Source organism: Poecilia reticulata, linkage group LG10 (genome assembly GCF_000633615.1).
Source record: "Poecilia reticulata strain Guanapo linkage group LG10, Guppy_female_1.0+MT, whole genome shotgun sequence".
Taxonomy (NCBI): Eukaryota; Metazoa; Chordata; class Actinopteri; order Cyprinodontiformes; family Poeciliidae; genus Poecilia; species Poecilia reticulata.
Window position 1 is genome coordinate 29865447 of NC_024340.1, and position 27833 is coordinate 29893279.

Sequence of the window (27833 nt, forward strand, 5' to 3'; positions counted from 1 at the left end):
AAGAATGACCGTCTGTTCGAGTTTGGAGGCACTCACTTTACGTCCGTGTGTTCTTGTCGGATACCAAAATAAAAATAACATGACTGTTAGCTGGTTTTCCCTTGTCATTAATGAGTGTGTTTCATTTATGTCCTGTGTTTCTCCGTTGTCCTGTAATTGACAATCGACACAGTAAGGATTAGGTGTATGATTCTTGCTAAATTCTGAAAAAACCCAGATGATTTTTCGAGTTTATCGTCAAAAGTGTGACAGTTAGCGGACTTGGCTTTTATTTTGAAGCGTCGAGTTGGAAGTTACGTATGCCTTTCATTCATAACGTCGACGGCTCCAGTGCGCCGGTCTCGAGGTTTACCTACAATTAGCAACGATTACTCCTTAAAATGTCTCACGCAGTACCGTCGGAAAAGCCATCCAACCCCGAGAATCCTCGCGTTTTTTTCGACGTTGACATCGACGGGGAAAAAGGTCCGTTTTTTATTTTAAATGAACTCATGTAGCAGCACGTTCTGTGGCTAATTGAACTGTTAGCCTATTAGCTACATCCGCCCCAGTGACTTCCAGAAGCTCTTTCAGTTTCTAAGGAGTCAAAACGAGATAAAGCTGATAAAATAAACATGTTAGATTGATGATAACGTTTCACAGTTAAAGTCTAGTGTTGTAAAGCCACACTTATAAAGTATATCAATATACTGTTCATACTTTTTCTTTTCTTTATTACGGTTTTATCTTTTTTTAAAAAGGTTTTGTTGGCTCTAGTGGCCTTTATTTGAAAGTAGTTTGACAGGAAAGATGGTTATGAGAGAGAGGGATGTCTGTGTGCAAATGTCACCAGGCTGGGAATCACACCTGCGACCTCCGGCATGAGGACTAAGGCCTCAATACATGGGCTGTGATTTGCCCCTGCGCCACACAGCACCACCTTATGATCATGTTTGAGTTAAATTTGAAGTGAAAATAGGAATTCACGGTGTTCTTTAGTAAGCTGAAAAAGCAGGGATTGTTTTACACGTCTTTCAGGTCAGGATTAAATTGGAAAAAATGGGAGTATGGGGGGGGAAAAAAGACTTTTTCTCTGTAAGACATCCATTCATCCATCTTACCTTCACTCCGTACATTAATAACAGCAAATCATTCACTATAAATTTCTACCATTCATCAGTCCATTCTTCTACCCATTTGTCCAATGTCTGTCTATTATCCACCCATCTATTCTTTCATCCATCATTATCCATTTGGTTGAACATTGTTCTCCCTTCCATCTGTTCATTTTCAGCCCATCTGCTTGTTCTTCCATCCACGTGTCTGTCTGTCCATCATCATCTTCCCTTTTTCTCACCATCACTTTTCACGAGTCTGAAAAAGTACTGGAACAGATTAAGATTGCATTTATGTTTAGAACACGTCAAGGAAAATAAATGTTAATTTATAAAGGCTTATAATAGTAATAAGAAACAAAAACTGAAACATAGACACTGTTTCATTTGACAGTCCTTTCCAAAAGGAGAGGTAAAAACCTAAAGTTTCTTTTTCACTTGTCCCAGATTAGTTTATCCATTTGTCTAAACAGGAGTTTGCTTTTTTTGTCACAAAATATGAGTCAATACATTAACATGAACATTTAGTTGCAGATCTGTACATGTTCACACACATTTATTCATCCACATTACATACAAAATGCAGTCACCACTCAATGTTAGCACCTTAACATGCATTTAATGATCTGAACACCTCAACCATCATCTGTCTCCTAAGGTGGCAAACATCAGTAATCTTTCTGATGTTTGCTTAAATCTAATTTATAAAGGCTTATAATAGTAATAAGAAACAAAAACTGAAACATAGACACTGTTTCATTTGACAGTCCTTTCCAAAGGGAGAGGTAAAAACCTCTCAGTGTTGAACTGTCCCAGCATTTTTCTTGCTTTACTGCTTTTTAATCCAGTTTACTACCGTCTAGTCCTTTTCAGTCACTGCATAGCCTAAAACAGAGTTTACCTGGATATATTACAGCTTATATAATTATGCATATGATGGCGCAAATTCATGAACTATTCAAAACAAAGATTTCTTGAACTCAGTTTTAAGATTTCACTATTTAGCTGACATGTTTACAACTACTTGCGATTTATCAAAGTTTCACCCAAACTGTCCTCTGAAGCTGTTTCTCTTGCTTTTCTGTCCTCAGCCGGCCGCATTGTTCTGGAGCTGTTTGCCGACGTCACCCCTAAGACTGCTGAAAACTTCCGGGCACTCTGCACCGGAGAGAAAGGCGTCGGGAAATCGACGGGGAAACCGCTGCACTTCAAAGGATGTCCGTTCCACAGAAGTAAGCGGCCCTCATCCTTTCATTTCATCTCACATTTGAGTTGAATGAGTCAGGAGGACACCTTGAAGTTAGAACATATGTATGGTGGGTGAACGGCTGAAGGGGGTTTCCAGTAAAGCGACACATTGTACCTGTGGAGAGTGTGTAATGAAAGTTATGCTTGTGTAGCTCAGTTTTAACATAGATGTTCGATGGTGGACTTCAAACTGTAAACAGTGACAAGCCGATCTAGTTTGTTGACCTCTAGAGCTTTAACTCTTTGAAAGAAAATTTATTTATCCAGTTATTGTCAATATTCATTCCTACAGAGACACATAATGACATCTAGCTCTTGAAGTCGGCACTTTTCTCTTAAATATGCGGTCATATTACAAACCTTTACATGTTTTATGCCTTCTGGTGCAGGATTGAAGTTCTACTGGTGGTAGTTTTATTTAAAAATTGCAAGTTTTAGTTGTGATAACCTTTTAAGGAAAGTACAAAGTCCTTAGTTTTTTTCAATAGTGACAGGAAAAAATATTCCTAGCCATAGTTGGAAAAACAGTTAAATATTGGTAAATGCTTTATAGAAAAACAGGTGAAAATGTGCTGAAATTGAAGCATTCATTACATTTTATTGGATTTCTTGATAAATTGTACATCAAATGCTTATATAAAAATTGCAATACATTTATAGCTTCATTTTATACTTGAATTGATGCATTTTGCATAGATGCTGGATTTCAACTGGTAAAGGCAGCAGGAACTAGACAGTTTGATTGACTCCACCCATATTTCACATAGCATATTTCTAACATCTCTTAAAAAAGGTACTTTCCACAAATCTGCTGTATCCAGTAATACTAATTCAGGTGGAAAATTGTATTCCGAAAACATTCCAGTTCAGCGGTGCCCAAAGTGGGCGCTGGAGGGCCGGCATCCTGCAGCTCTACTTCTCTCCCTTTAACGCACCTGAATCAAATGATGGCTCATTAGAAAGCCTAAAAAGAACGTTGGCATGCTGGAAAGGTTGTTACTACCACAAGGGAGAGAATTAAAACATGTCCTGACCATCAGTGCTACCTTGTCAGATTTTCCTACCGTAGCACGGATAGATAGCTATGTCTGTCGGTGCTACTCGTCCAAAGCTGCTACCGTCATGTCCTCTAACCGTAAACTATAGCGAGTTGTGTTAACGTTAAATACATTGGATAACATTATTTGAGTGACAGGACTGAAGTGGAAGCTTAGAGTTATACTTAGCATAGCATTGGAACAATTGATATACATGACAAAACCACAATGTCACTTCCTTTATCTGAATATCCTACCCGTTTAAAATGAAAAGCTATAGATGATAAAAGGCACTAGTCCTTTTATTAACCTTTTTAGAAAAATATTTTCAATACAGAGATGTTTGTAAATAAAAGAAACAGATTTTTATTGAAATTAAATTAAACACAGACATCTACAAATACAGATCACCACAACTCTTTTTTGCTCATTAATATGTTGTATGACAGACTTTAAATGCAGCGCAGCCATAACGTGGCCACTGAACTGCGCAGGTCACTGTGCACCTGAAATGATAGGATATGCTTAATATACACCAATATTACACCATAGACACAACTTCAATCTCAAATAATATCACTAGCAACATGTTCTATTTAGCATGGTTTTAAAAAAGTGTTATTAATCCGAAATATTTTAAAGTATAGGGACACTGTTTTAAAGCCAGGTATAAATAAAATAAATTAAATAAAGCTGAGCTTAATATTCCACAAAATCAAAAAGACGAAATGAAACTTCCACAGGTAGGATGTATTGAAAAGAAATCTGCTGAGCCAGCAGTATGTGACGGAGCATCGTTGTGGGCTTGTAGGATGGATTCATGGGTAGCACAGATAGAACACTGACCTCGGGCACCACTGCGCGAGTTAGAATGAGACACTCATTTTTATTACAAATTGTTACTTTGAACTGCCTTATTGCTCAACATTTGCTACATAAATAATATTACCTTGCCTTACAATCATTTTGTTGAGTGTTCGAAATACAGTTTTTAAAATATGAAATGTTCTGAGGCTTTTACTGTGCTTTATCTGTTTTCTTTTATCTGACAGTCATCAAGAAGTTTATGATCCAGGGAGGTGACTTCTCTAACCACAACGGCACGGGGGGCGAGAGCATCTACGGGGAGAAGTTTGAGGATGAAAACTTCCACTACAAGGTCTGCAATATGTTCTACTTCTACATTTGCTCTCAAAAACTAATTTAGCTCAAAAATATACAATGTAAGCCTTACATTGTAAGGCAATTGTCTAAACCTGTCTTAGTTCTGGTTCATGGATGCTACTGAAGGCGTTTCTCCTCTTCTTGCAGCACGACAAGGTGGGACTGCTAAGCATGGCCAATGCTGGGGCCAACACCAACGGCTCACAGTTCTTCATCACGACGGTCCCCACACCCCACCTGGATGGAAAGCATGTGGTCTTTGGACAGGTGTTAAAAGGGATAGGAGTTGTAAAAATGCTAGAGTCCCTGGAAACCACAGAGGACACTCCTATAAAGGTACAGTCAGCAGAAAACCATTAGCCTGATTTACCTGCATAAAAAGGCCAAAGAGCGCTTCAAAACAGAATCTAACCAGTTTCAGTTTCAAAATGATGATGTTTAATATTTGGGAAGTACAGTGCCTCAGACTATTAATATTATATTCATCACTGCTTTACATCATCGTGCAACACTCTTGAATGGTGGTGTTGACTTAGCAGGCATTTGTATCTAAAGTTTTTAATTTAAAGAAAGAAAAATATTGTAATTGTAGCAAATAGAAATCATTTTAATAACCCCAAGTGACCTAAAACAGAAAAAGTTTGTTCAGATTTAATATAACTGAGGGCTTGTTTGTCAGATTAAAAGTACTTTTTGAAAATAATCCTTAAGCTGCTATTCAACATATTTATTATGCCCACACTTCCCTGTTTCTTACATATCAGAGAATAGATTTAAAGACAAGCCTTTGTTGTAACAATGTAGTATCTGTATGTTGTTGCAGTTTTTAACCACACGCCTTGTAGGGCTTTAATTTCATTTACATATTTAATAGTTGATTTCTGACATGTCTTTGAGTAAGTCTGGTTATCAAACAGATTTAATTCATGGTCTGTTCCCTGAGTGAGTATTACACTGTTAGCCGACATTATATATTTATAGACCGTCTTTGCATTAATTCTGTTAGAAATATTTGAGCATCAAATAAAATCGTTCTGCGTAAAATGTCCTGTAATCTGCCTGTTCCCCCCCTCAGCCTTGCATCATAGCGGACTGTGGTGAGCATAAGGACGGGGACAGCTGGGGCGCCGCTCCAGATGACGGAACCGGAGACGCTCACCCAGACTTCCCCGAGGACTCCGACATCGACTTTAAAGATGTAAGTACCAGCGACGTCTTTGATCTTCAAGGGCACGGGTTCATCCTGGCAGATAGCATCAGAGCGCTGCCAGGACTGGAAGGCCATGTTTGGAAATGTATTTCTTTGCTGCCCTTTGCAGAGTCAGCCCAGAGAACGGAAACTAATTTCATTCTGAGCTTTGAGGACACCCTTTGCCTGGAAACTGGAGAAATTGTTGCAACATAAACACGTCACTAAAATGTATTTAGACAAAGTGACTCAGCTAGTCTGACTCAAACCTTAATCAAATAATGTGCAGCTCAGTAAAATAAAATATCAGTAACGGCTGAATTTATTTTAAAATCTCAATTCAATAATTACTAAATTACTAAAGCAGTTACAAAATGTTTCAACCCTTTTATGACAAGCATAATTAGTGATAAGCAAAGCACCTGTTGTTGTTATGACCTGCTGGAAGTCGGAGCTGGGTGTCAAATCAATTTTAAATACATTTTCTGTTTATGAAAATTAAAATTTAGGGAAATCTGGATTTTTTTCCCCCCACCAGTGGCACTCCTTGGGTTTCCGTAGGTCAGAGTGATGCAGTTTCGGTTAAATGGAGTTGTGTTTACTAGTTAACAGAAAATTAATTAGCCGACGGAAAAGCTGCAGAAGCACGTCCAACGGTCGGTCTCAGCGTAAAACAAGCAGCTGACAGCAGAGTGAGCCGGTTATTGGTTTCCTCTAATCACACCTCAACAGAGTAAAAATCAAAAACAAACCAAGACAAGATTTCCACACGGGGAACATGTCACGTTTTCATTTTAATCTTTCAGCTTGACAAAGTTGTGTCGACTGCCGAAGACGTGAAGAACATCGGGAACGTGATGTTTAAGAACCAGGACTGGACAGCTGCAGTGAAGAAATATAAGAAAGCTCTCAGGTAAGACTCCGTGTCTCTGCAGCTGTGGTTCCCTTTCAGTCACAGCCGTCCTGGGAGAGACGCACGAATCCGAGCAGCGCTTCAGTAAAGCAGCTATCAAATGAAAAATATTAAGGTCATCTGCATAAATCAAACGGATATTTCATACAGTATCTGAAATAAGTTGTTGTCCCAAAGGCGATTTGAGACGCAGTTTTAATTCAATTCAATAATATCATATTTATCCCCAAGGGAAATTAAATGTTGTCATAACTCGTATCTTCAAAGAGTCGTTGTGAACAGGAAGAATATCAGGTAGCAGTCAGTTGCAACAAATCTGAAGGGGCCTCTGACTGAAGACTTGCTGTATTACCTCGATTTAAAAACATGACCAAAAGTCTAGAAAAAGAATAAATCAGAATGCAAGACACTTATGGAGTCGGGACAAAAAGACAGAATTAAAAGTTCCCTGACAAAAATGAGCAGGAAAAATCCGGTTTTCAGTTTACTACCAAACCAGCCTGTCAGAAATGGAAAAATACCATTTTTTTCCAGTCACTGAATGCACCATTCCAACTAGTGCCAAATCATGATGGTGCTTTTTGTTGTGAAAGTTGTGGCTGAGTGAAGAATCTATTTTCTCGGGTGTTTAGTAAAAAGTTCAGAGGAATCAGAGATTTAAGAAGCTATTTAAAATAAAATCCATTTTTTCATTCAGCTACAAGAAGTTGAGACTTAAGCTAGATAATGGAAGGCTGAATGCAGTCATTCTTTTTTATCCTCCTGTGTTTTCAATCTCTGTCACGGATTTGATGGATTTGGAGAAGTTGGCAGCCATTAGTTTACTGTGGTGTTGGAGATTCTATTAGGGGCTTTCTGCCCCTGAAGGAATGAAACAAGAGCAAAAAAGTTGAACTCATTTTTTTGGTGCGAGTTGGAATCTTCCAGGATATGTGTTGTGTTCAGGGACAGAACCTCAAGGCCAGGTCATATAGTAGAAGTTATGGAGAGAAAGGTGTGTGGTTTAGGAACCTTAGAGTCTGACCTTTCTTTTTTTTTTTTTTGTTTATGACTCGGTTCTTTCAGCAAAACCTCCAGCATGAAAAAACAATGACTGTAATTGAGGTGGTTTGACCATTTGATCAGGATGTTTTCTGACCGCCTGCCTTTATTTAACCAGGTCAGTTGGTTGAGCCCAGCCAACCTGGTTGACAAATCGTGATACCTGCAGTGCTCCAGATGTTCTTCTGGCATCTTTTCTGACCTCCTGGATGGAGTACTAATGTTTTCACACTGGTTGGATGGCAAAGGAGAATTATTTTCCACCTCAGCAAAATTGTATTAAACATTTACAGTTAAAACAATACAAGATGTATTTTGATATCCATTTTATCTTTATATGAACTGATTAAAAGCAGTTTGATCTGAAACAGTTAAGTGCTAAAAAAGCCTGTAAGGATACAAATACTTTCACAGTGCTGTAGTTTTTCTGAAGTACACACACCTCTTATTTTTCTTGCTGACCTCATTAATTACATATGAAATGGTAAATACAGTTTAATCTGTGAACTCTACCACGTAGCCTCCACATCGAGTCAAAGTTATACTTAAAAATAGGAATAAAAACAGTTTGACTGCAACAGCTTTGACACATTTCAGTGTCCTTCTGTCTTTTCTTATGATGGGGAGAAATCTGTATCAGCAATTCAAAGATGGGGAAAAATGAAATTAGCCACAAAAATCTGAGGGCCCCACCTGTACCTGAACCTTTACGGCCTGCTTTGTGTTTGTGCAGGTATCTGGACATGAGTGGCAACCTGGTGGAGGATGAAAAGGAACACAGGAAGCTGGAGCCCACAGCAGTCAGCTGCTTCCTCAACATGGCCGCCTGTAATCTGAAGCTGCAGCTCTGGCAGGAGGCTCTGGAGAGCTGCGATGAGGTGACACCAGCAGATCTGCTCTTATAGCTGCCTTACTGCATCAGATCAACAGTCAGGGTTAACATGTTGTATTTCCAGTTGTTTTAACTGGAAACCAATTCATTTAGGTGCAGTTAGAGCATCATAGCTGCAGCTTTAAAGGCATTAATCAAAACAAGGTCGAGTAAAGATAACATTTCTGTTTCAGGCTCTTGAACTAAACCAAGAAAACACAAAGGCACTTTTCCGGCGGGCCCAGGCCTGGCAGGGGTTGAAGGAATACAACAAGGCCTTGGTAAGTTCTTCAAAGCTTTTCTTCATCTTGAGAGAACAACAGAAGGAGAGTTATCAAAGCAGCTGCTGGTGGTGGATGTCACAAAACTGGCAGCTCATAAAGCTGGAGGTGTTTTGTTTTTTTATACACGGTTGTGTCTAAAGTAATAGCAGCAGTCCATCATAATAACCTGGATCGCTGTTTTTAATAGAAATTATTTCTAAATGCCAAATTTACAAGAAGGTGTAGCAGAGTAATCAAAAACTAACAGAGCCAACAGTGCATGCTGCTGGTTCTGGTGTAATTAATTAAAAGGTGTGCGCTCAAAAGAATAGCAGTCCATGAGGTAATTCATTATGTGAAACAGGCGTTACCTTGATTTAATGATGTACATACTGTATATAGCAGTCCTGGTGAAAGTGGGTCAGTCCAGAGGAATGTCTGAATGCCGTGTTTCTCATACTGTAGTGTTTTATTTCAGAGCAGGTTTAAATGGGTCTGGATGTTCTTGTAGAGAATTGGGACTAAATGACCAGGAAACGGGTGTTTTTAACATGCGAATGAACATTTTACACATTTCTTATAGTAATATTCCTTTACCCTCGCTTTCTGAACATCAACAGATTTGATCAGTTTTTCTTTTAATTTAAACTTGCATTTACATGTATAGAATATTGAGCTATACCAATTTTTTTAAAGCAACCATTTAGCAAATGAAAGTGATATCCTTTGTACTGCTAAGTTGTTTTAAGACTATTTTATTTGCTTTTTGTTTTAGGGCGATCTAAAGAAAGCTCAGGGAATTGCTCCAGAAGATAAAGGTATGTTTTTTGTTTAATGTTATTTTTTTTACAATCCTAGCCTAAATTCAGCTTGGAAAACTTAAAAGTCTAATAAAAACGTTTCATCGGCTAATAACTGCCTATTAGTCAACTTTAACAACAAAAAGAGATGAGTGACATCAATACAGTAGAACTAAAAATAGTTAAATATGATCAAAATGTCACCTTTTCATGTGAAATCAATAATGAAACCTTTTCAATTTTTTTGACAGCCATCATTAATGAGATGAAAAAAGTTCAACTTAAAATCCAAGAGGAGAAGGAGAAGGAAAAGAAGATCTATGCCAAGATGTTTGCCTGAAGACAAACTTTGTGCTGCAACAAGTTGCCGTTTGTTAATTTTTGCAGTCATCTCAGTAAAAATTGAAGTTATTCAGAGACTGTAACAGTATTCTCATTCTACTGTAACACTTCACTGTGATTACCTCCAGCTTTGGTCTGAAGCATGTTCAGGTTACAGCTGACTAACTGAGCAACACAGCTTTGTCGTGTCTTATTCTACATAAAGTTGTGTATCTTGTATCATTTCAATGTTGAGATTTTGATACAATACACCGGTTTGCTTTATTTATGTTTTTACTGGTCAATAAAACAAGGAATAACTCAAGTTTTCTTTATTTTCTGTGACATTATACAGTGTTAGTTTCTGTTAAAAATGCCAACAGACATTAATTTACAGCCTAATTTTTACAAAACTGACAGAAAATGTTTGTTGATCAAACATTTTTTCTTTAAAAGGATTAAAATGCCCACAGAGCTCATGCAGAACCCAGCAGTTGGACCTTCAAGATTCATAAACACGCTTTATAATTTAAAGTTGTACCCTCAGATAGATACACGGCTAACGGTTCATACTCAGGCACATACTGACCACTCCGGATTCCTTAATGTGAAAAAAAAAAGTTTTGTTGAAGATATAAGTTCACATTCCGTTGTAGGCGGGTCCGCCGCCGCCCTCCGGTACCACCCAGTTGATGTTCTGGCTGGGATCCTTGATGTCGCAGGTCTTACAGTGGACACAGTTCTGAGCGTTGATCTGTAATCTCATCCCATCTCCGGTTTCCATGGGAACGTACTCATACACACCTAGAGGATGGATGGATCAAAGAAAATTTTAAAAACAAAAATGCTCAACTTGAATGTAATTCAATCAGGTTTCATGTGATGCCTGAAAGGAACGTCTTTGTATTGAATCCTCCTTGATCAAACTTTCTAGGATGTAAATCACTGGATTTATCACAACATAATATATCGATTTGCTTGAATCAATATAATATTGTGTTGCTTGATTTCACAAAGTCCGTCGTGATACAATTTATTTAATTCATAACTCTAAAATTGATATTGTGGACTTATCTTTACATCAACTTACAAAAACTATTTAAATTTGATCGTCTTATTTAATTATTTCAGTTTTCTAAGCATTTTTCTTAAAATATATCACTGTTCAATGTAGACTCATTTTTATCGCCTTGTATTTAGCTCCATGTATCCTGGACTGCTTTATAAATAGACTTTAAACTGCCAATAACACAGATCTGCAAAGCTTAAAGGCAAAGCTTCTATAAAATGTTTGAGCATCTGAAATAAGTTCAGATAAAGCAACATTTACTTAATTTAGAAGAATAATCTCTTTTACGGAAACTTTATTAAAACCTGTTTAGTACTAACCTTGTTACTGCTTTAGCAGTTTAATATAAACCAGAATTCTGCAACCTTTAAAATCCAAAGAAACATTTGTGCCTCATTCAGCTAAACAGAAGTCATTTAGAGCCACAAGTATTTAAAAAAATATATATCTACAATTGAAAGTTCATTCAAACTTTTAAAGAACCATTTTATTTCTACTTTTAAGTTTTAAAATAAAGCATGTATACAGTTTCTTCCACAGAACACAAATCTATACTTAAGTGTCATCCATTTTATCCGAAGTTAAACCTGTTGCAGGGTACAGACCTCTGATGTAGGCACACCTTGTCAAAAAACTCTGTTTTCCAAATTGAGCAAAACTATGAGCCACAGATTGCAGAATAACTGAAGGTTAATCTGACATTTAACTGCATTAATAAACAGACACTGAAGGTTAATCTGACATTTAACTGCATTAATAAACAGACGCCGTGTGGAAGATGTTTAGCTGAAGTTGGCAAGTTTGTGTAGAGAAAAAAAAAAATGTGAGGACGAAGCTAAAAGTTCAAATCACTTCAAAATGCTTAAATGTAATTTAACTGTGATAATGAAGAAAGAACAAAGCAGACTAAAAACATAAAAATGTATTTTTATCTTCCTGCATGATCCAACCCACTGCGCTTTTGTTTGTTGCATTTGAAGGAAACCAACAAGCGTAAGAACAGCAGCAGTGAGTTTCCCAGAGCCACATAATGAAGCTTCACTTTCCAGCCATTTCCACCAGAGCCAGTCTTTGAGAAAATTAGTTCAGTTGCATTCAAAATGAGATAAACAGCCAATAATTTAACCGTCTGCCTCACTTGCACACCAACAGCAGCCGTTTGCCCCATGCAACACCCAAGATGCTGGACTATTTTAATCAATAAATTCTTATTATCAGGAGGAAAACAGACCCCAGGCAGAAACGTTGTTTTGTTAGAAGAGTGCTGCTTGTTAACAGGTTTTTCATTGGAGTTTAAATTATGCAGTTCTAGAAAAAGCTCCAGGTCGCAACACATTCAACACTAGCTTTTTGTCTTGAAGATACAGACTAAAAGAGTGTTTTTCCTTCTAGATTAATTATCAAAGATGATTGTCTTTACATATATGTTACTTTAAAACAAGAGGATACCTTCTGTGAACCTGGACAGACTCGATGTGCTCATGCTCTGCTGAATGGCTGAGGTTACCTGCCGGGCAGAAGCGCTGCTCGGGTCCGTCGTAAATAGCCAGGTTCCTTTCGACGGGGATGCGGTCGTCCTTTAGGGTCAGGTGTGGAGGCTGGTCGCCCTCGTGGTTGGTGCCGCTCAAGGCCACTGAGGACAGCAGGTCGAAGCTGATTTTGCCGTCGGGCTTCGGATACTCAATGGGCTTACAATCTTTAGCAGGTTTCAGCTGGTTTGCATCCAGGCCTGCCGCAGAAAGAGCACGGTGGGTTAGGAGGCGTTGTCCTCGGAGGACGACTAAAACAACGGAACCGTCCAGATGGCCGTTCCGAGTCGAGACGGATCAATGGTGACGTCTGCAGCTAATTCATCTACCGGTGTCTCAAAACGAACAAGACTAAAACATAAAAGGATTTGGGAAAGAACTACATAGTAACCTCTAGTTAACCCTGGTCCAACCCTCTAGACCAGAGTTGTCCAAAGTGTGACCCGGGGGCCATTTGTTGACTTTGAAATTATTTTGTCCGGCCCTTAACTACAAGTTAAAAAAGGAAAAAAATTCAGCCAATAAAATAGAAAACAACTGATGACCACCAATTTTTTTTATTTTCTCGTTTTTTTTTCAAACCAAAGTCCTTTTTATTTTTTGACTCTTTAATATAAAGCCGTTCTGATGACTAATGAGAAAACAAGGAGGACAAACATCAGCAGATACACCAACTTCTCTCATCGTCGTGCTGTGGAAACATCAATAAATTGCGTTCTGTCCTTCCAGAATATGGAATCTTCATTCCCTAATGAAATTTACTTCCATCTGAACAGCAAGCCTAAAGCAACAATCTGGTATTTTTTAATCTTTATCTCAGGTAAAACACTTTTAACGTCGTCTTCATTGCTTTACGTCTGGCTTTACAATCCTCTCAGGAATGCAGTTCTCCAGTTGGTTGTTTTCTGCCCAACTTTCTAAAACGCTTGGATATGAACTGCAATAATCTTAGTCATATTGGTGTGCGCAATACTGTGATCGCAAAAGTATGAATGATAGAAAGTAAATTTGCAGAACTATCTGATCACCCTATAAATATTTAAAGCATCTCTGTCCAATCGGATGGACTCACACCTACTACAGAGACCACAAAGCTGAAGTTTGTGGACGGTGTTTAGGAAGTGTCCTGAAAATGAGAGGTGATTCTTTTCAATATTAAATGTTTCAGCAATAGTATTACAGCCCTAGAAAAAGAAAGCCCTCGAAACATTTCACTCTTTTGATTATGGTCATATTCATTAAGGAATGTCTGTATTATTTATTGACCTTGTGTTGGTTTTTACATTTTAGTTTCAGAAAAGAGAAAACACATTTCAACTGTTTCTCTTTTATAGCTTTTATATCTTTGCCCATTTCACTTTATACAGTCGAGCAAACATTAGATTTGCTGCTATTAAATATTCACAGTTTTCATCAGTAATCAATCGGATAAAGTCTGAAGTTAAACCCACATAAAGCGGCGCTCCTCACCTATGTGTTTGAGTGTCCAAGGCTCTTTTCCTCGTAAAATCCAGTAGAAAATGCCGGTGTACACCATCCCACCATAAAGGCCAAAGTAGTTGTGGAAGGACGGCCTGATGTTCCTGACAGCGTACAGCTCTTTCCACACAGAGGAATTCTTCAAGTTGTCACTGTACTCAGGTATATGAAGCCCTAAGATGCATAAAAGGTTTTAAAATGAAGAGTGAATTGTAGACTCTATATTTTTGTGACATTAACAAAGATTTGAAGGAAAATATAAAACAAAACAACCAGCTAGACAACCTTTTCATAACAGGTCCAGTCTGTTAGAATCAAGCTAAAGTTGGTTCATTTATTCTCCATTTCATTTGCTTCAAAAGTCAAAACTCTGAACTGCAAATTAAATTACAACTGAGCTGAAAATTTTCTATTTGCCAGATAGAAACCAGTGTTTGGTTATTCAGTGACAGCTGGTAGCAACTCAGGCCAATACATGGATTTTAAAATGGATTTTAAACACTAATGGAACATAATCACCAGTAGACACTGAACAGTACCGTTTACAAATAGGTTAATGAAGTGCTAATAAGTAACCTCTACATGCAGAGCAGCCATACTGAACTCTGACCTCAACAGGAGGAGTTCCTGATGCAGTTCCAACCGGGAATTCTCTCAACAACTTTAACTTTGATCCATATTTTGTCATGTATCAAATGCTGACCAGAAAAGTAATTATATTACCAATTTTACTGTGAAATATTCTGTGCCACCCTTGAGTATTTTTCAAGTTGACAATGCTTCACTCTCAAAGCATGTTGGTCCTCAAAGCATCCCGTTATTTTTCAAAGTCTTTGGCCAGACGTTTTTTATTGATATTTCAGTTCTGTGATTGATGCACCTGCAGTTTTAGACGTTTTGTTCCAGTTTGACCGCTGCCGCCATCTTACACTTTTCTAACTTTTACAAAGTCAACCTTCCTAACTTTTCAAAATGTTCTGGTCTGAAGAAATATTTGTAGCTACTGTATATACACTTGCAGACAGAATAAAATATAGCTAACAAAAAGGTCATATGATCTCAGAAGGTCTAAGAAAACCCAGTGGTTTATTGGCAAAACTAAGATATGATTTAGTGCAAAACTACCAAAGCTGTACATTTATTAAAGAAAATAAATCTCAAATTAGCAAACTGTCTAAATAAAGTATTTATAAGATATGTAATATTAAAATGTTCCCAAATATTTAATTTTGGAGTTTTATTAACTGCAAACCACATTAATAAAAGAAGAAAAAAAAAATCTGAGAAATGCTTGCTCAGGATGAAATGTCAATGAGTTTTCTTTTTTTTATTACATTTCTGCAAATGGCAGAAGCAGAGAAGCCACTGTAAGTCACAGTGAACAGAGACAAACTAGGCCTGAATGTTTAAGTTGAAGTTCCACACCTGCAGTCTCTGAGTCCAGGTTCTCTGCAGTGACTTTAGGGAAAATGGCTTCAGCAGCCAGGATGCCGCTCTTCATGGCCGTGTGGGTTCCTTTTATCTTTGGGACATTCATGAATCCTGGGCTGCAGCCAATCAGCAAACCTCCAGGAAACGTCAGCTTTGGGATGCACTAAGGAAGAAACAGCCAGAAAACAAGAGTTTTAATCATCATCTTACAACACCAACACCAAAAACCTGCTAACGCTCCTCATTAACAAGTTAAAATAGTAATACAAGTCTGAAAATCAGAATTAATAAATTAAAAGTTGAACACATGTAAAGCCTAGTTTGATTAAAAACTAGGCTCAGTACAATAGAGGAAATTTATTCAGGGTCTGTTTATTTTTGTTACAATCTTGCAGCAACGATTCTGTGTTCTTGCAAAATTTGACTTTGCCATTTTGCAGATGGTTTTAATCAAACACAGAAGCACTAAAGTTAACAAACCCCCAAAGGAGAAACTTTTCTCCCTTAATCATGTCAGTACAACTGCTTCCACCCCCAAAGTCTCAGCAGGACCCAGGCTCTGACATTTACACCAGATCCGTTTGTGAAGTCAGGAGAAGTCTGATTTAAAATAACAATCACCTTGTTAAGGGCAGCCAGAAGTAGCTTTCCTCACCAACTAAAGCAACATACCTGAAATCCTCCTTCATTTAAGGCTCTGGCTCCGTAAGCAATCCTCTGGCCTCCCTCCAGCGTGGAAGCTACGAAGGGGTGATGCTTCCAGCGCTGAAACTCCCTGAAGGGGCTTAAATACGGATTGAAATAATCTAAACCAACCTGGAATTTTAAAAAGGGCATAATTAGCAGAAGAGCAGCCATAAACCTGAATTCATAAACCTCTGACAATCCATCATTTTATGAATTTGAAATATCTGAAAAAGCAATCTTCAGGGTTTCCACAAATCCTTAAAAAGTCTTAATAGGCATTGGATTCATTAACCCAAAAATAAGACCTTAATTTGTACCAATATGTCTTAAAATTGTTACTCGTAAATATGGTTTTATGATAGTAATTCATCTCATATTAAAATAATTGGTACCATTTAACATAAGTCATTAGTAATTTACCAAACGGCTCTCGATGTAACATCATGTGATCCCAATAGCAGAACTAATGAAAGCAAACCTGTCGCAGCCGGGATTCTCAGAGCTGATGCACGCTGTTCATGTAGCATTTGGACCCCATGGGGGGAAAAAAATACACAAACAAAAATTGTCTGTCTAACCAAGATATGTCTGCATGGCTGAGACCAGTACCAGCCATGCATTGCATTTTGTGCAAGAATTATTTTAAAGACGGCACAATGGAAATCAAGGCAGTGCAGCCACATGTGGGAAGCGTGAAACAAAGCCTGAACATCAAGCTGCCAACAGTCAGCAGTCATTTCTGGTTTTGAAAGCATGTTATTTTAAGATACTTAACTAGAGCCAAAAAAACCTCAAAAATAAAAAAACTAAAACCTATGAATACTGTGGAGTAATCGTTTGGAATCGTCATCTGCCATTTGTGTGTTTCCAAGTTTTCTTTATTTTTGGAAAGTTTTTCCAAAATTGACACTTACACTGAACCAAAATGTAATATATTTGTTAAAACAACATTTAGGTCAAATAGGTGATAACTGGAGTTGTTTTCCCCCTATTTGTGTCTATTGTGATCCATCCATCCATCCATTTTCTGCCGCTTATCCGGGGTCAGGCCGCGGGGGCAGCAGCTTCAGAAGGGAGGCCCAGACTTCCCACTCCCTAACTTGTGAAGTTAGTCTTAAATTTTATTTCAAGTTGCAATAAAAAAAGTCTTAAATTGATCTTGCTTTAAGCTGTAAGAACCCTGAATATTAATCTTACAAAAATCAAAGTGTTTTTTTAACAAAAGATAGGCTTGATATAACTTTATAACTTGATGCTTTCGTTATGAAGCAATATGCAGAAGGTTCATTCCGCAAAGCCAATAAACGTTTGCAAAATTACCTGCAGGCAGTATTGGAATACTGCGCCCATGAGAAACGGATGCATCCGATTATCCTGAGATTTTTTTATTTATTACTACAATAAGGTTCAATTTTCATACACACAAGATGCGAAAGCACTCACCACAAAGCCCAAGGCAACCAGAGGCTCCCCTTCATTCAGGTGATACAGGAAGGATCCTCCGTATGTGTGTCTGTCCAGAGGCCACCCGACAGAATGCTCCGTTCTGCCTGGTTTCCACTTCTTCTCATCAATCATCCACAGCTGAAAAAAGCACATCGTCTTTACACTATGCAGCTCATATTTAATCTTTCAAACAGAATTATTTACTTAAACTCGTTGGAGAAAAAGGGACGTTAACCTCAGTGATCATTTTTTAAATCAGTCTGTTAATTACCTCCTTCAGGCCGATAGCGTAGGTCTGGGGTTCACAGTTCTCCCTCAGGTTGAATTGCTTATAAAGCTGCTTTGCTAAATGGCCGTGGCAGCCCTCTCCAAACATGGTGACCTTAGCGTGGAGCTCCATTCCTCGCTCAAAAGTATCCTGAAACAGGGATTTAATATCAACATAAAGTTGTTTCAAACACAATTAAGCATCTGGAAAATTACAACATTTTTTAAGAACCATAAAAATTTTGTGCAATTGATCAACAACGAGAAGCATTTGTTCCCAGGAACGTAGGAACGGGCCATTAAAAATAACATTTCAGATTAACTTCTTAAAACCAAATATGATTTAAATTTTTTTTTTCTTTTTTCTTAGAAATAAATTAAACTTGGATTAAATCATAAGGTATGACCTGAATTTAGCTGAACTGCCACCGACTTATATTTTGGTAACATTTACATGAACTGCTTTAAAACTGCTTACACTGGAGAAACATCAAAGATTTCCGCTTTTAAACTGATTAGCCATTAGCATAAAAAACATGTCCTAAAACTCAAGACACTGTTTTATCTTCTGCAAGTAAGTGATTTATTGTAAAAATTTTAACTATACTAACATGTCAATAAAACATATCCTGCTGAAAAGGGTCAAAGGATAAAAGCTGAACCTAAATATGTGGAAAAAGGATCGTAAATATTTAAAGAAAGAGTCCAGAATCACAGCAACTGAACGGACAGTTGCCTCGTTGGACCTCACATTTAAAGAAATGTGGTGACTCAAAGCTTTTTGCTTCCCCCATGTAACCCTGTTCTCACAACACATTTAATAAATCATGAGGGAAAGAAGTCAAAGTACATTCTTAAGGTCTCAACTTTAAAGTCAGCTATCCTGACGAATCAAATCCTCCAGTGGTGTTATTGTACAACAAAGAGACTCTAAAATAAAATGAGCTTTCTACATGGTTCGTTACCTTTGGTGAGCCATCCTTGGCAATCCCCACATCATTAGTGGCGATCCCTTTAACACTTCCATCCTCATGAAATAAAACCTGAAAGTAAAATGCAGAAATAGCCACAAAGGATGATGACTGTCTTTATACAGCTGGGATTATACACAAGGAGGCGTTTCTGAATATAATAAATAAAATATAATAAGAGTTGACTTATAAGGTCAACTCTTTAAAGTACACAATAAGGAAAGAATGTTAAATATTTAATTTGCAGAGCAGAATATTTTGTGGGTTTGTTAAACAAAGTCTTAGCAGATTTTAATTTTTTGTTGGACTTTCTTCAGGCAGGTTTTCATGGCTCTTCCTCTACCGTGTTCCTCCAGCAGTGAAATGCTGCTCTGCCAGCTTGAGATCAAACGAGTGACCCAGTCAGCAGATCATCCCACCTCGTTCCCTTCCACGTCTCCTGGCCTGCTTTCACAGTATGCTTTGAATCAGTGTCCATCTGAGTGCCGGAGCGTCGAGCTGAATCTGGCTGGCTCTGACAGCGCATCCCTCCAGAAATCATCTGCCTGCTTCTGTCAGATGATCAAATACCAGCAGCGACTGGGCGCCATCTGGAAGCCGTCCTGACCCGTGCCATCACTGCCTCCATGGCGGGGTCTACCGTTTCAAGCCTTCGCTACACTTTCATCTTCCTGATCTTAGTTTCATCAGAACAAAGGATACTTTACAACAACCAGGCTGACATTTTATTGTTGAGTGTTTTCAATCTGTATGATGCAACTTATGCTGCTTTCTTTTGCTTCAACTAATAATTTATATGGAATTTGTAGAGATTTGTTTTTAAATAAAACTTCTCTTGAGCATTTTGGGATATTATTGATTATAAGTCTACAAATAAAAAAAAAAGACTTAACTAGCAATAATAAAATCAATTTATTGTTGTGTTTAAAGATTGTAAATATGTTGGATTTACAGGCAAAAAATAAGTCACGTTTCTACAGCTGCTGTTCTGCCTTATGGAACGTTAAAACATTATTTTATCATTATTATTGTGGTTTTCCATTGTCCATCCATCCATCCATCCATTTTCTTGCACCCTTATCCCTCAGTGGGGTCGGGAGGGGTGCCGTTTTCCATTGTCCACTGGCATAATACAAATTGTTTTAGTTATGAAAAGTGTTGGATGGTCCTGACTTGTTATATTTCCCAATTTCCTTAAAGGTAAGGGTGAATAAATGCAGCACTTCGACAAGATTATCCAAAACACATGAAATTAACCTTTACGAGAGCTTAAAAGACCAGAATGGAAAGACAAATAAAGTAAAGCAGACAGCAACTTTACTTCAATTCAATGAGGGCAGTCATGCAGTCTAAAGACCCCACCTTGAGCTTCTCACTGACTGTAACTACAAAAATACTTGGCAAACTATTAAAATTACAAGAATACTGTAAAAACAGTGGGCTAGCCAGTTAGCGTAAATTATTGTTAAAGGTTTCATTTACTATCTTCTTGAGACAGAAAGACAGAACTTAAAGAGCAGCTTTGAATCATTATACTGTAATTTATTAAACTCTAAAAAGACACTTAATTGTGTACAAGTTTGATGTTTTAATTTTATACCAGCAGAGATGTCCTGGAATAACAGAATTCTACAAATAACCAAATTAAATCCGCTCTACGTTTATAGATAAATTACATTTTGGGGGGAAAAAAACCCAAAACATAAGAACAAAATGGATAAAATGGTTGTAAGACATGTAATAGGATAAAAATATGTAAATCCTCTTTGATCAAAGGAAGTGAAGATCTCACCTCAGCAGCAGCATAACCGGGATAAATCTCCACTCCCAGCTCCTCAGCCTGCTCCCCCAGCCAACGCACAAGGTTTCCCAGCCTCACAATGTAGTTACCATGGTTCTGCATGGGCAGTCCTAAGCACATTCAGATAAATCACAAAATCATATGCAGTCATGTTGGATGATACATTGGTTTATTCCAGGGAAATCCTCCAGACAGCATATTCTCAGCTCAAAGTGTTTACGGCACCATGTGGAAAATATCTTCAAATGAACCAAGTCAAACATATTTATAAGCTGCACCACTGAAGAATATTTCATCTTTTGCACATCAACGTAAATGCACAGCATCAAGACGATGCGCACAAATTGCAGTCCTGGCAGAAACACTGAAATTGTAGGGCAGGGGTGTCAAACTCCAGTCCTGAAGGGCCGCTGTCCTGCAGTTTATAGTTGTGCCACAGGTACAAAACACCTGAATCAAATGGCTTAATTACCTCCTCAGTTCTCCAGAGCCTTGATAATGACCTAATTATTCTATTCAGGTGTGGTGCAGCAGARGCACTTCWAAAAGTTGCAGGACMCCGGCCCTCGAGGACTGGAGTTTGACACCCCTGTGTAGGGAGTCTCTTTGTGTTATACAGAACTCACAGAAACAGCCATGAATGTAGGACTGGCCCAAATAAACATGGTAAGAACTCAGATTAGTCAAGTCATAAGCAAAGGGAGTTATAAACTTCCTAACCAAGAAGCCTAATGGAGGTTTTTACCTGGCAGTATGGGGACGGGGATCCTGTGCTTTTCTGTAAAAATGCTGAACACATCTTCTGTCACCGGAGTGTGCAGAGGGGCCTGAGGGAAAATTCAATATGTTACTGAATACATTTTACACTTTACTGATACATCAACAGTTTATTATGCTTCCGAGTATTAGCATGACAAAATGCACATTAATTGGCTGACGAATTAATTACAATATGTAAGTGACTCATTTAACTATTTGACTGTAAATGAAGAATGAAAGAACAGGAGTTTACAGAGGAGCCCCCCCTATTTGATTATTTTTCTGTGGAACATTAACTTTAAATGATTTGTGAAATATTTGCATATTTGTGGATTTTTTCATACAGAATAAATAAACAAAAGAAAATAGAGATTGGAAAGCTGATATTTCTAGGAGCAATGCTAATTAACATGCTACTGGCCAGCGTTTGCAAAGCAACCAATCCAGAAGTGCCATTTATTTTCTTTGGCACAGTTTGCCTGAACCAGAAAAACTGAGATCATTTGAATTTTATTTTGTCCCATTACCTGGAAGATTTCACTCTTATTGTGCATTTAGTTAAACAGCTAGATAGAAAAATATGTAAAAATAAATCAATATTAGAGTCCACAAAATACAAGATCTGAAAGGTTCATTCCTACTTGATCTTGTTCTCCAGAGGCCAATAATGAGCTCCACCTGATGTAACTTAGTGGTATTTGGGCAGCGTAGGGGCCACACATATTGAGATACTTGCCCCTCGCTCCTTCCAGTCAGGAAAAAGCTCAATGAGCGCGCGGGGCTCCACACAGGCTCCCGACAGCGTGTGAGCGCCAATCTGAGGGGCCTTCTCCACCAAGCACACTCGCAGTTCCTTCTCTTGTTCATTCGCAAGCTGCTTAAGGCGGATGGCTGCAGAGAGACCAGCAGGGCCGCCGCCGACAATCACAACATCGGCCTCATCCGCAAACCTCTCCATTTCCATACCTGTGAGAAAAAGAACAACACAGGTAATGTGCATGTTTGTGAAGGTCTGTAACAGCTACAACTATGTCTGCAGTATTGAGATGATTAGTTTAAAATCCATCCATCCATCCATCCATTTTCTTACATCCTTGTCCCTTAGTGGGGTCGGGAGGGATTAGTTTAAAATAAATAACTTAAATAAAAAAATAAGATTTTCCATCTGATTTCAACCATGATTCAGGATATAATCCAGACTGTAAACCCTCCCAAAATCAGAAATAACTATAATAACTATAAGGCCACATGGAATTATTCTTATTTATATGTCAAAAAGTGCAGTGATTAACTGTTCCATTCAATTATTTAAGTTTTATTATGAGGCAGTTATCCAGCTTTACTGTTTTACTTCAGTTTCCTTTGCTTTACTGAATCTGAGTGCATCTAACTGAGACTGCACTGAAGTCCAAAACAAAAAGGACTGAACACTGAACAGTTATCAGCAGAAAGGGCCAAAGCTCAACATAAGACAAGTGGTTTAAGTGCTGCAGAAACCAGTCCCAAGGTGTAATCCAGAGTTCCACATAGTCCCACCACCAATGTATGACCAATAACAGGTGAAAGCAAACGTAACTCAGTAGAGGCTGAGGTGTTTTGTTGGTTGGAAGCAGAGCCTTGGACAAGGAGGGAAATATTAACGTCGGCTTCATGGTAGATTTACGAATGCAGATTTTATGGCATTATTCTGTTGACAAAACCAACAAAACTGAGATGTTGGCGATTTAAAACCTGATCGATAAAAGGCTAGCTGAGGATCGAGCTTATCGTTAGTAATCAGCATCTCTGCATATTGACAGTTGTTTAATATGTATGCAATTTTGGGCTCCATGACAAAAAAATTTTATTGTTGTCCCTGTACTCATTTTATAAAGATACATTTCTGTTAGAATAAATATTTCAGTTTTGTTGTCAAAAGAGCAAAGAGAGACAGAAATCCCCATAGACTCCCTGAAATGATGCTGACTGACATGTCGCTGAACAGTGTTGCTCACCTTTCTCACTGGGGCAGGGAGGAGATAGGATGGTAAGGGGGGCTAGGCCTGCTGCTGACTCATCTGTTGTTAAGTGTGGTAAAAGGTACAGGGACAAGTTAAATATATGAATATCTTTGTAAATATATTTCTTCACTGATTAAATGGAGGCTAACAGTACCAGGGTTTCCCCGAGAAAACTTGCTAAGCCTGGTGGTCAGGGAAGTCCACCAGCGGCTCACCATGTTTTTCTGCTAAATAATGTTAAAAGTTGACTGGAAAAATATATGATCTCACATCAGTCTCACAGCACACTCAGCAATAAACTCTAAATGCTATTGGTGCACATGCCTGGCCTTGGCCCCCGTGCTTTAACTATAAACCCTTCTTTGCAATCACTGCCATTGGTTTATATATATAAAAAAAACCTTTTGAAATAAACCACCATCGCTTAGCCTGTTGGGAGGGCAAGTAAAGCCTGGTGGCCCACCAGGCTTACGATGCACTGGGGGAAACCCTGAGTAGTGTGTAGCTAAGCTAACTAAGCTAAAACCTTGATAATCATACACAGTAGATATATTTACCCTGCTTCCTGTGACCTCTCTCGGAGAAAAACTAGGTTTCAAATTGACACCCTTTCTTCTGTCTGTCTTCTTTTTCTTTTTTCTCTTTACATTTTTGAAAACCTGACTTTACCATTTTTCCTGGCAGCTTATAACATTAACAAACCCTGTCATGCAGACAAAAGGGGGTGTTAGCTTTTTGCTGTAGGAGAGGAAACAAAATTTTTACAGCAAAAAAAATAAAAAAATCTAGATAGATATTTTTCCCTTTATTTGTGGCCTCCCTATCAGCCAGGGGCCCTTGGATTATGAAAACAGAATTACTTTTATTTCCTTTATTTTAAGATTGCTTCATTCCACAAGCAGGAAGTAAATTTGAACTGTTATTTATTTGATTATGTGTATATTATAATTAATTTGTTACAAATTGACAAAGAGTTATTTTTATTTTCTTTGTCTGTAGCTACGTAGTGTTTGTATCTGCCTAAAAAAAGACAATAAATAAAGAATAGCTGAAATAAGCATCAACTTGGGCGGTATGTAACATTTTTCTAACTGATATTCATCAGTCCAACAAATGTCAATGGGAGATATTCACGCAAGTAACTTTGCCGTGTAAACATGCACGCACTAATTTCCTAGTTTAGAACACAAAGGTCCAAAAATGGAGGAACTAATTATCAAAAATAATAAAATCATAAATAGTTGCCTATTTTTGATTACTCTGGATTTAAACAAGATGAAAGATGTAAACAAAGCGTTGTGTTGCTTGTGCTGACGTGTCGTCTGATACATGTCAAACGTGAATGAGAATTTAAGTTTTTGTGCACGCTACGTTATTACCTGGTGGTAGATTTCCATCAACAAGCTCTAGAAAAGCTTTTCACCAGCACGAACTTTTACTAAAATATTGGAACACAAAAAGGGACAGCTCTAGACAAATACAATGCCTCTAAATATTTCTTAAAGTAAATTATGTTCCGCGCCGTAGAAAAGCAGTCCTTTTGTTGAGTTACCTCATTTTTTGAAGCAGCTTTTTGGGGAGAGTAAGATTTCCAACTTAGCGTACAGAGGAAGAATGAGCGCAGACAGAAATGGACCGTTACCTCAGCAAGGAGGTCAAAGGTCATGAGGAGGAAAATCCACTGGCTTGGTGGAAAAAGCATGAAGAAAAATAACATCTCCCATTGATGTCACAAATGATCCAAAAATATCTGTGCATACCAGTCACAAACACAACTTTGGAACGTCTTCAGCACCGCAGATAAAACTTAAGAAATCAAAGAATTTATCTTAAAGCTTGGTAAGGATTATTTTCCCGTTTTCTTCTTGTTCTTATTCTGTATGGACACATTATAGTTTATAGTTTATTCATTCATTCATTTATTTATTTTGAATGCACAAAGTTGCTCAAAAAGACCATAAACTGTGGCAGGGATTGTTTTTACAGACGCACATGTTAGCAGAGTATGTAAAACACTGGAACGACCTGTAAACCCGGTTAAACTAGAAGAAAAAAGCCAATCTTTGTTTCCCTCTCCACCACTGTGGTTTATCATTTAAACAAATGAATTTACTGAACATAGGTTGATACCATTCTGCCTGTCTGTTATAACTTTGAGAAAATAAATGACTGCTGAACGTGTAGACACCCTGAGGAAAAAATGTAAGCTTTGCTTGCAGCTGGAAGGAGTTTGTGTACAACATTAAAAACAGCATTATTTATGATCTTTTTCTATGAGCTGCATCTTTAGGCTTCAAACAAGCACTGTTACTAATTAATAAACCAACTAATTCTCCCCAACCCCCAAAAAAGAATGCTCTTTAAAAAATAAAAATAAAACCAGCGAAAGGCTCAGCTTATCATCGATGGTGGACAATTATCCAACTTTAACAAGCATTTCTCCAAACTATGATTTTTTTATTTATGGATACATATTTCAATATTTACACAAATTATTAAATGACCTAATGCTCTTTTATAGAGGAACACTGAGAAAAAGAAGCTGATATTTACCATTAGCTCATTAGTCAAACTCTCTCATTGCATTGTTGGTTTCATAACAACATGCTGTTTGTTTTACCCAAACTGTTTAATTAAAACTGTGTTACCTCAAACTATCTATCCACATTTCAGACTCATTATATAATGCCTTTAATATCTGCTGTTTACTTCCTTATAGTGTACTATAAAAATAAAGTCCACACTTATCTTGAAAAACAGATCAGGTTACATAATTAGACCAAATGACAATCTCATGACCCAAAGCAATAAAGGTATAAAAACATGAGCTCCCTTTAGGTTAAAGGTGGATACCCGACTTGGATTAATTAAAATATTACAGGAGCTTTAATCATGAATATAAAAAATAAAAGGTCTCACCTTCCCATCTTGCATCTTTATCTCGAGGATGAATGGTGTAGTGTGTGGTGATGCGGGTCGTCGGCGCTGAAGAACAAGTCCTCCTGTGTATACTAGAGTACAGTTGCGGGGCTGAAGGGTCTTTCTGTAACGTCGCCAATGTCCTGATACATCTGTGCGCTGCAAGAAAGGAAGCAAGTTCCAAATCAGGCGTGGTCTGAATTTGATTCAGACCAGTTCTAACAGGTGGGAATGGGAGACCTTGAACTGGCTAAGACCGGGCTGACTGGATCCTCTGAGGGACACTGAAATCTGCTCTATGGGACAAATATAGCTAACTAGAGTTGTGAGGTGGCAGCATGTTGGTGTGTTTATTCTGATTTGTTCTTCTTACAAACTTTGATAACGTTGATATTATTTTTGGGTTGATGCTTAGCAGGGAAGGAGGAAGTTCAAGTTATCTATTCCATATGTTGGGTAAGGACTTCAACTTCTCCCTCCCAGGCTCTCTAACCACACAGATAGAGATTTTAAGGGAACTGGAAAAAACAAATGAGATCGATAAGTATCAGCCCTGCTGACATGCTAACATGTGACATGCATGTTAGCATATCACAACAATCTTGAGTCTGGCATACAGTCTTTAGTCAGAAGCTTCTTGAGATTAGTTGCAAGACTGACTGCTACCAAAGATCCTTCCATCCCACAGCATCAACATCCATAACAACTATCTGAAGATACTTGGATAATATGATTTATGACATTTATTTTTTTCTTTGTGATAAATTACTTTTTTTTATCTCAGCTAAATTCGTTTGCCTAAAAAGAAGCTAGTGTTGTTAGCAAGCAGCTGTTAAACATCTGTAGAAACATCAATTTTGCATCTTCAGTTAAATGCAAATATTTCTGATAACTTTGCAAAGTTAATTTACACATATAACCTGAATATATATTTATAATCCACAGTAGATATTTTTACCCTATTTCCTGTGACCTAAATAACCGATTCAACTTTCACCTACATTAGCTTTGCGCTAGCAAAAATGAGAATGCTAAGCCAAGCTTTTTTTTTAAGGAAACACGAGAAAATTAAAGGAAGCCAGACAAAATAGATTAAAGTATCCAAAACGGTCGAGGAAGCACTTATCTTAACTTTTAAAGTTGCTTTTTGTTTTTAATCATATACAACTAAATCTCAGCCTGTTAGCCCAACGGCTAAATTAGCTTACTTACCTTTACAAGTGTATCTGCTGGCTGGAAACATCCTCTGTCCGCTAGCGCTGAGCCACCAGAAGACAGCGGCTCCTCTTCCAGAGTCAGACAGAGAAACGCAATTCTGTGTTCAATTCGAACCCGGTCCAAACCTTATACAACTCCCAGCCTGGAAAACAAGTAGTGACCGCAGAATCTGCCTTACCAAACAACGTCTCATAACAGCGCAACGTATGAACGTCATACGCTGCGCTGCTGCGTTTACTCTACACATATGGAACTGCGCATGTGTAGATCTGTATATACTTCACAGCATACAAAATATGGTTTAGAAATCTTTGGA

General features: G+C 37.9%; 2 protein-coding genes across 3 annotated transcripts; one reads left to right on the forward strand and one right to left on the reverse strand.

The window, feature by feature from the left end:
• The first annotated feature begins 295 nt into the window (after positions 1-295).
• Positions 296-10266, forward strand: ppid (peptidylprolyl isomerase D). The gene is made up of 10 exons (XM_008421078.2): positions 296-465; positions 2186-2326; positions 4432-4538; positions 4691-4879; positions 5619-5741; positions 6539-6645; positions 8420-8564; positions 8752-8838; positions 9596-9638; positions 9872-10266. The coding sequence occupies exons 1-10, from the start codon at positions 381-383 to the stop codon at positions 9958-9960; spliced, it is 1116 nt and encodes a 371-aa protein (XP_008419300.2). The 5' UTR covers positions 296-380; the 3' UTR covers positions 9961-10266.
• On the reverse strand, positions 10259-27728 carry etfdh (electron transfer flavoprotein dehydrogenase). 2 transcript variants are annotated; one of them, XM_008421079.2, is made up of 14 exons: positions 27512-27728; positions 26300-26458; positions 23375-23437; positions 22117-22346; positions 21367-21448; positions 20613-20731; positions 18815-18892; positions 17854-18000; positions 17580-17720; positions 16122-16265; positions 15444-15612; positions 14010-14192; positions 12518-12739; positions 10259-10745 (listed from the first exon to the last, which is right to left on the reverse strand). In XM_008421079.2, the coding sequence occupies exons 1-14, from the start codon at positions 27540-27542 to the stop codon at positions 10582-10584; spliced, it is 1932 nt and encodes a 643-aa protein (XP_008419301.1). In that variant the 5' UTR covers positions 27543-27728; the 3' UTR covers positions 10259-10581. The 2 variants fall into 2 exon arrangements, with proteins under 2 accessions (XP_008419301.1, XP_008419302.1); XM_008421080.2 differs by lacking the exon at positions 23375-23437 and having other exon boundaries at positions 27512-27727.
• Positions 27729-27833: the final 105 nt, after the last annotated feature.

Coding starts and splice junctions, on each gene's coding strand:
- ppid (XM_008421078.2), top strand. CDS start 381: ATGTCTCACGCAGTACCGTCGGAAAAGCCATCCAACCCCGAGAATCCT. Junction 4,880..5,618: donor CAGAGGACACTCCTATAAAG/GTACAGTCAGCA, acceptor TCCCCCCCTCAG/CCTTGCATCATAGCGGACTG. Junction 8,565..8,751: donor CTCTGGAGAGCTGCGATGAG/GTGACACCAGCA, acceptor TTTCTGTTTCAG/GCTCTTGAACTAAACCAAGA.
- etfdh (XM_008421079.2), bottom strand. CDS start 27,542: ATGTTTCCAGCCAGCAGATACACTTGTAAAG. Junction 23,438..26,299: donor TAAAGATGCAAGATGGGAAG/GTGAGACCTTTT, acceptor ACTTAACAACAG/ATGAGTCAGCAGCAGGCCTA. Junction 20,732..21,366: donor CCCCGTCCCCATACTGCCAG/GTAAAAACCTCC, acceptor GAATGTGCTTAG/GACTGCCCATGCAGAACCAT.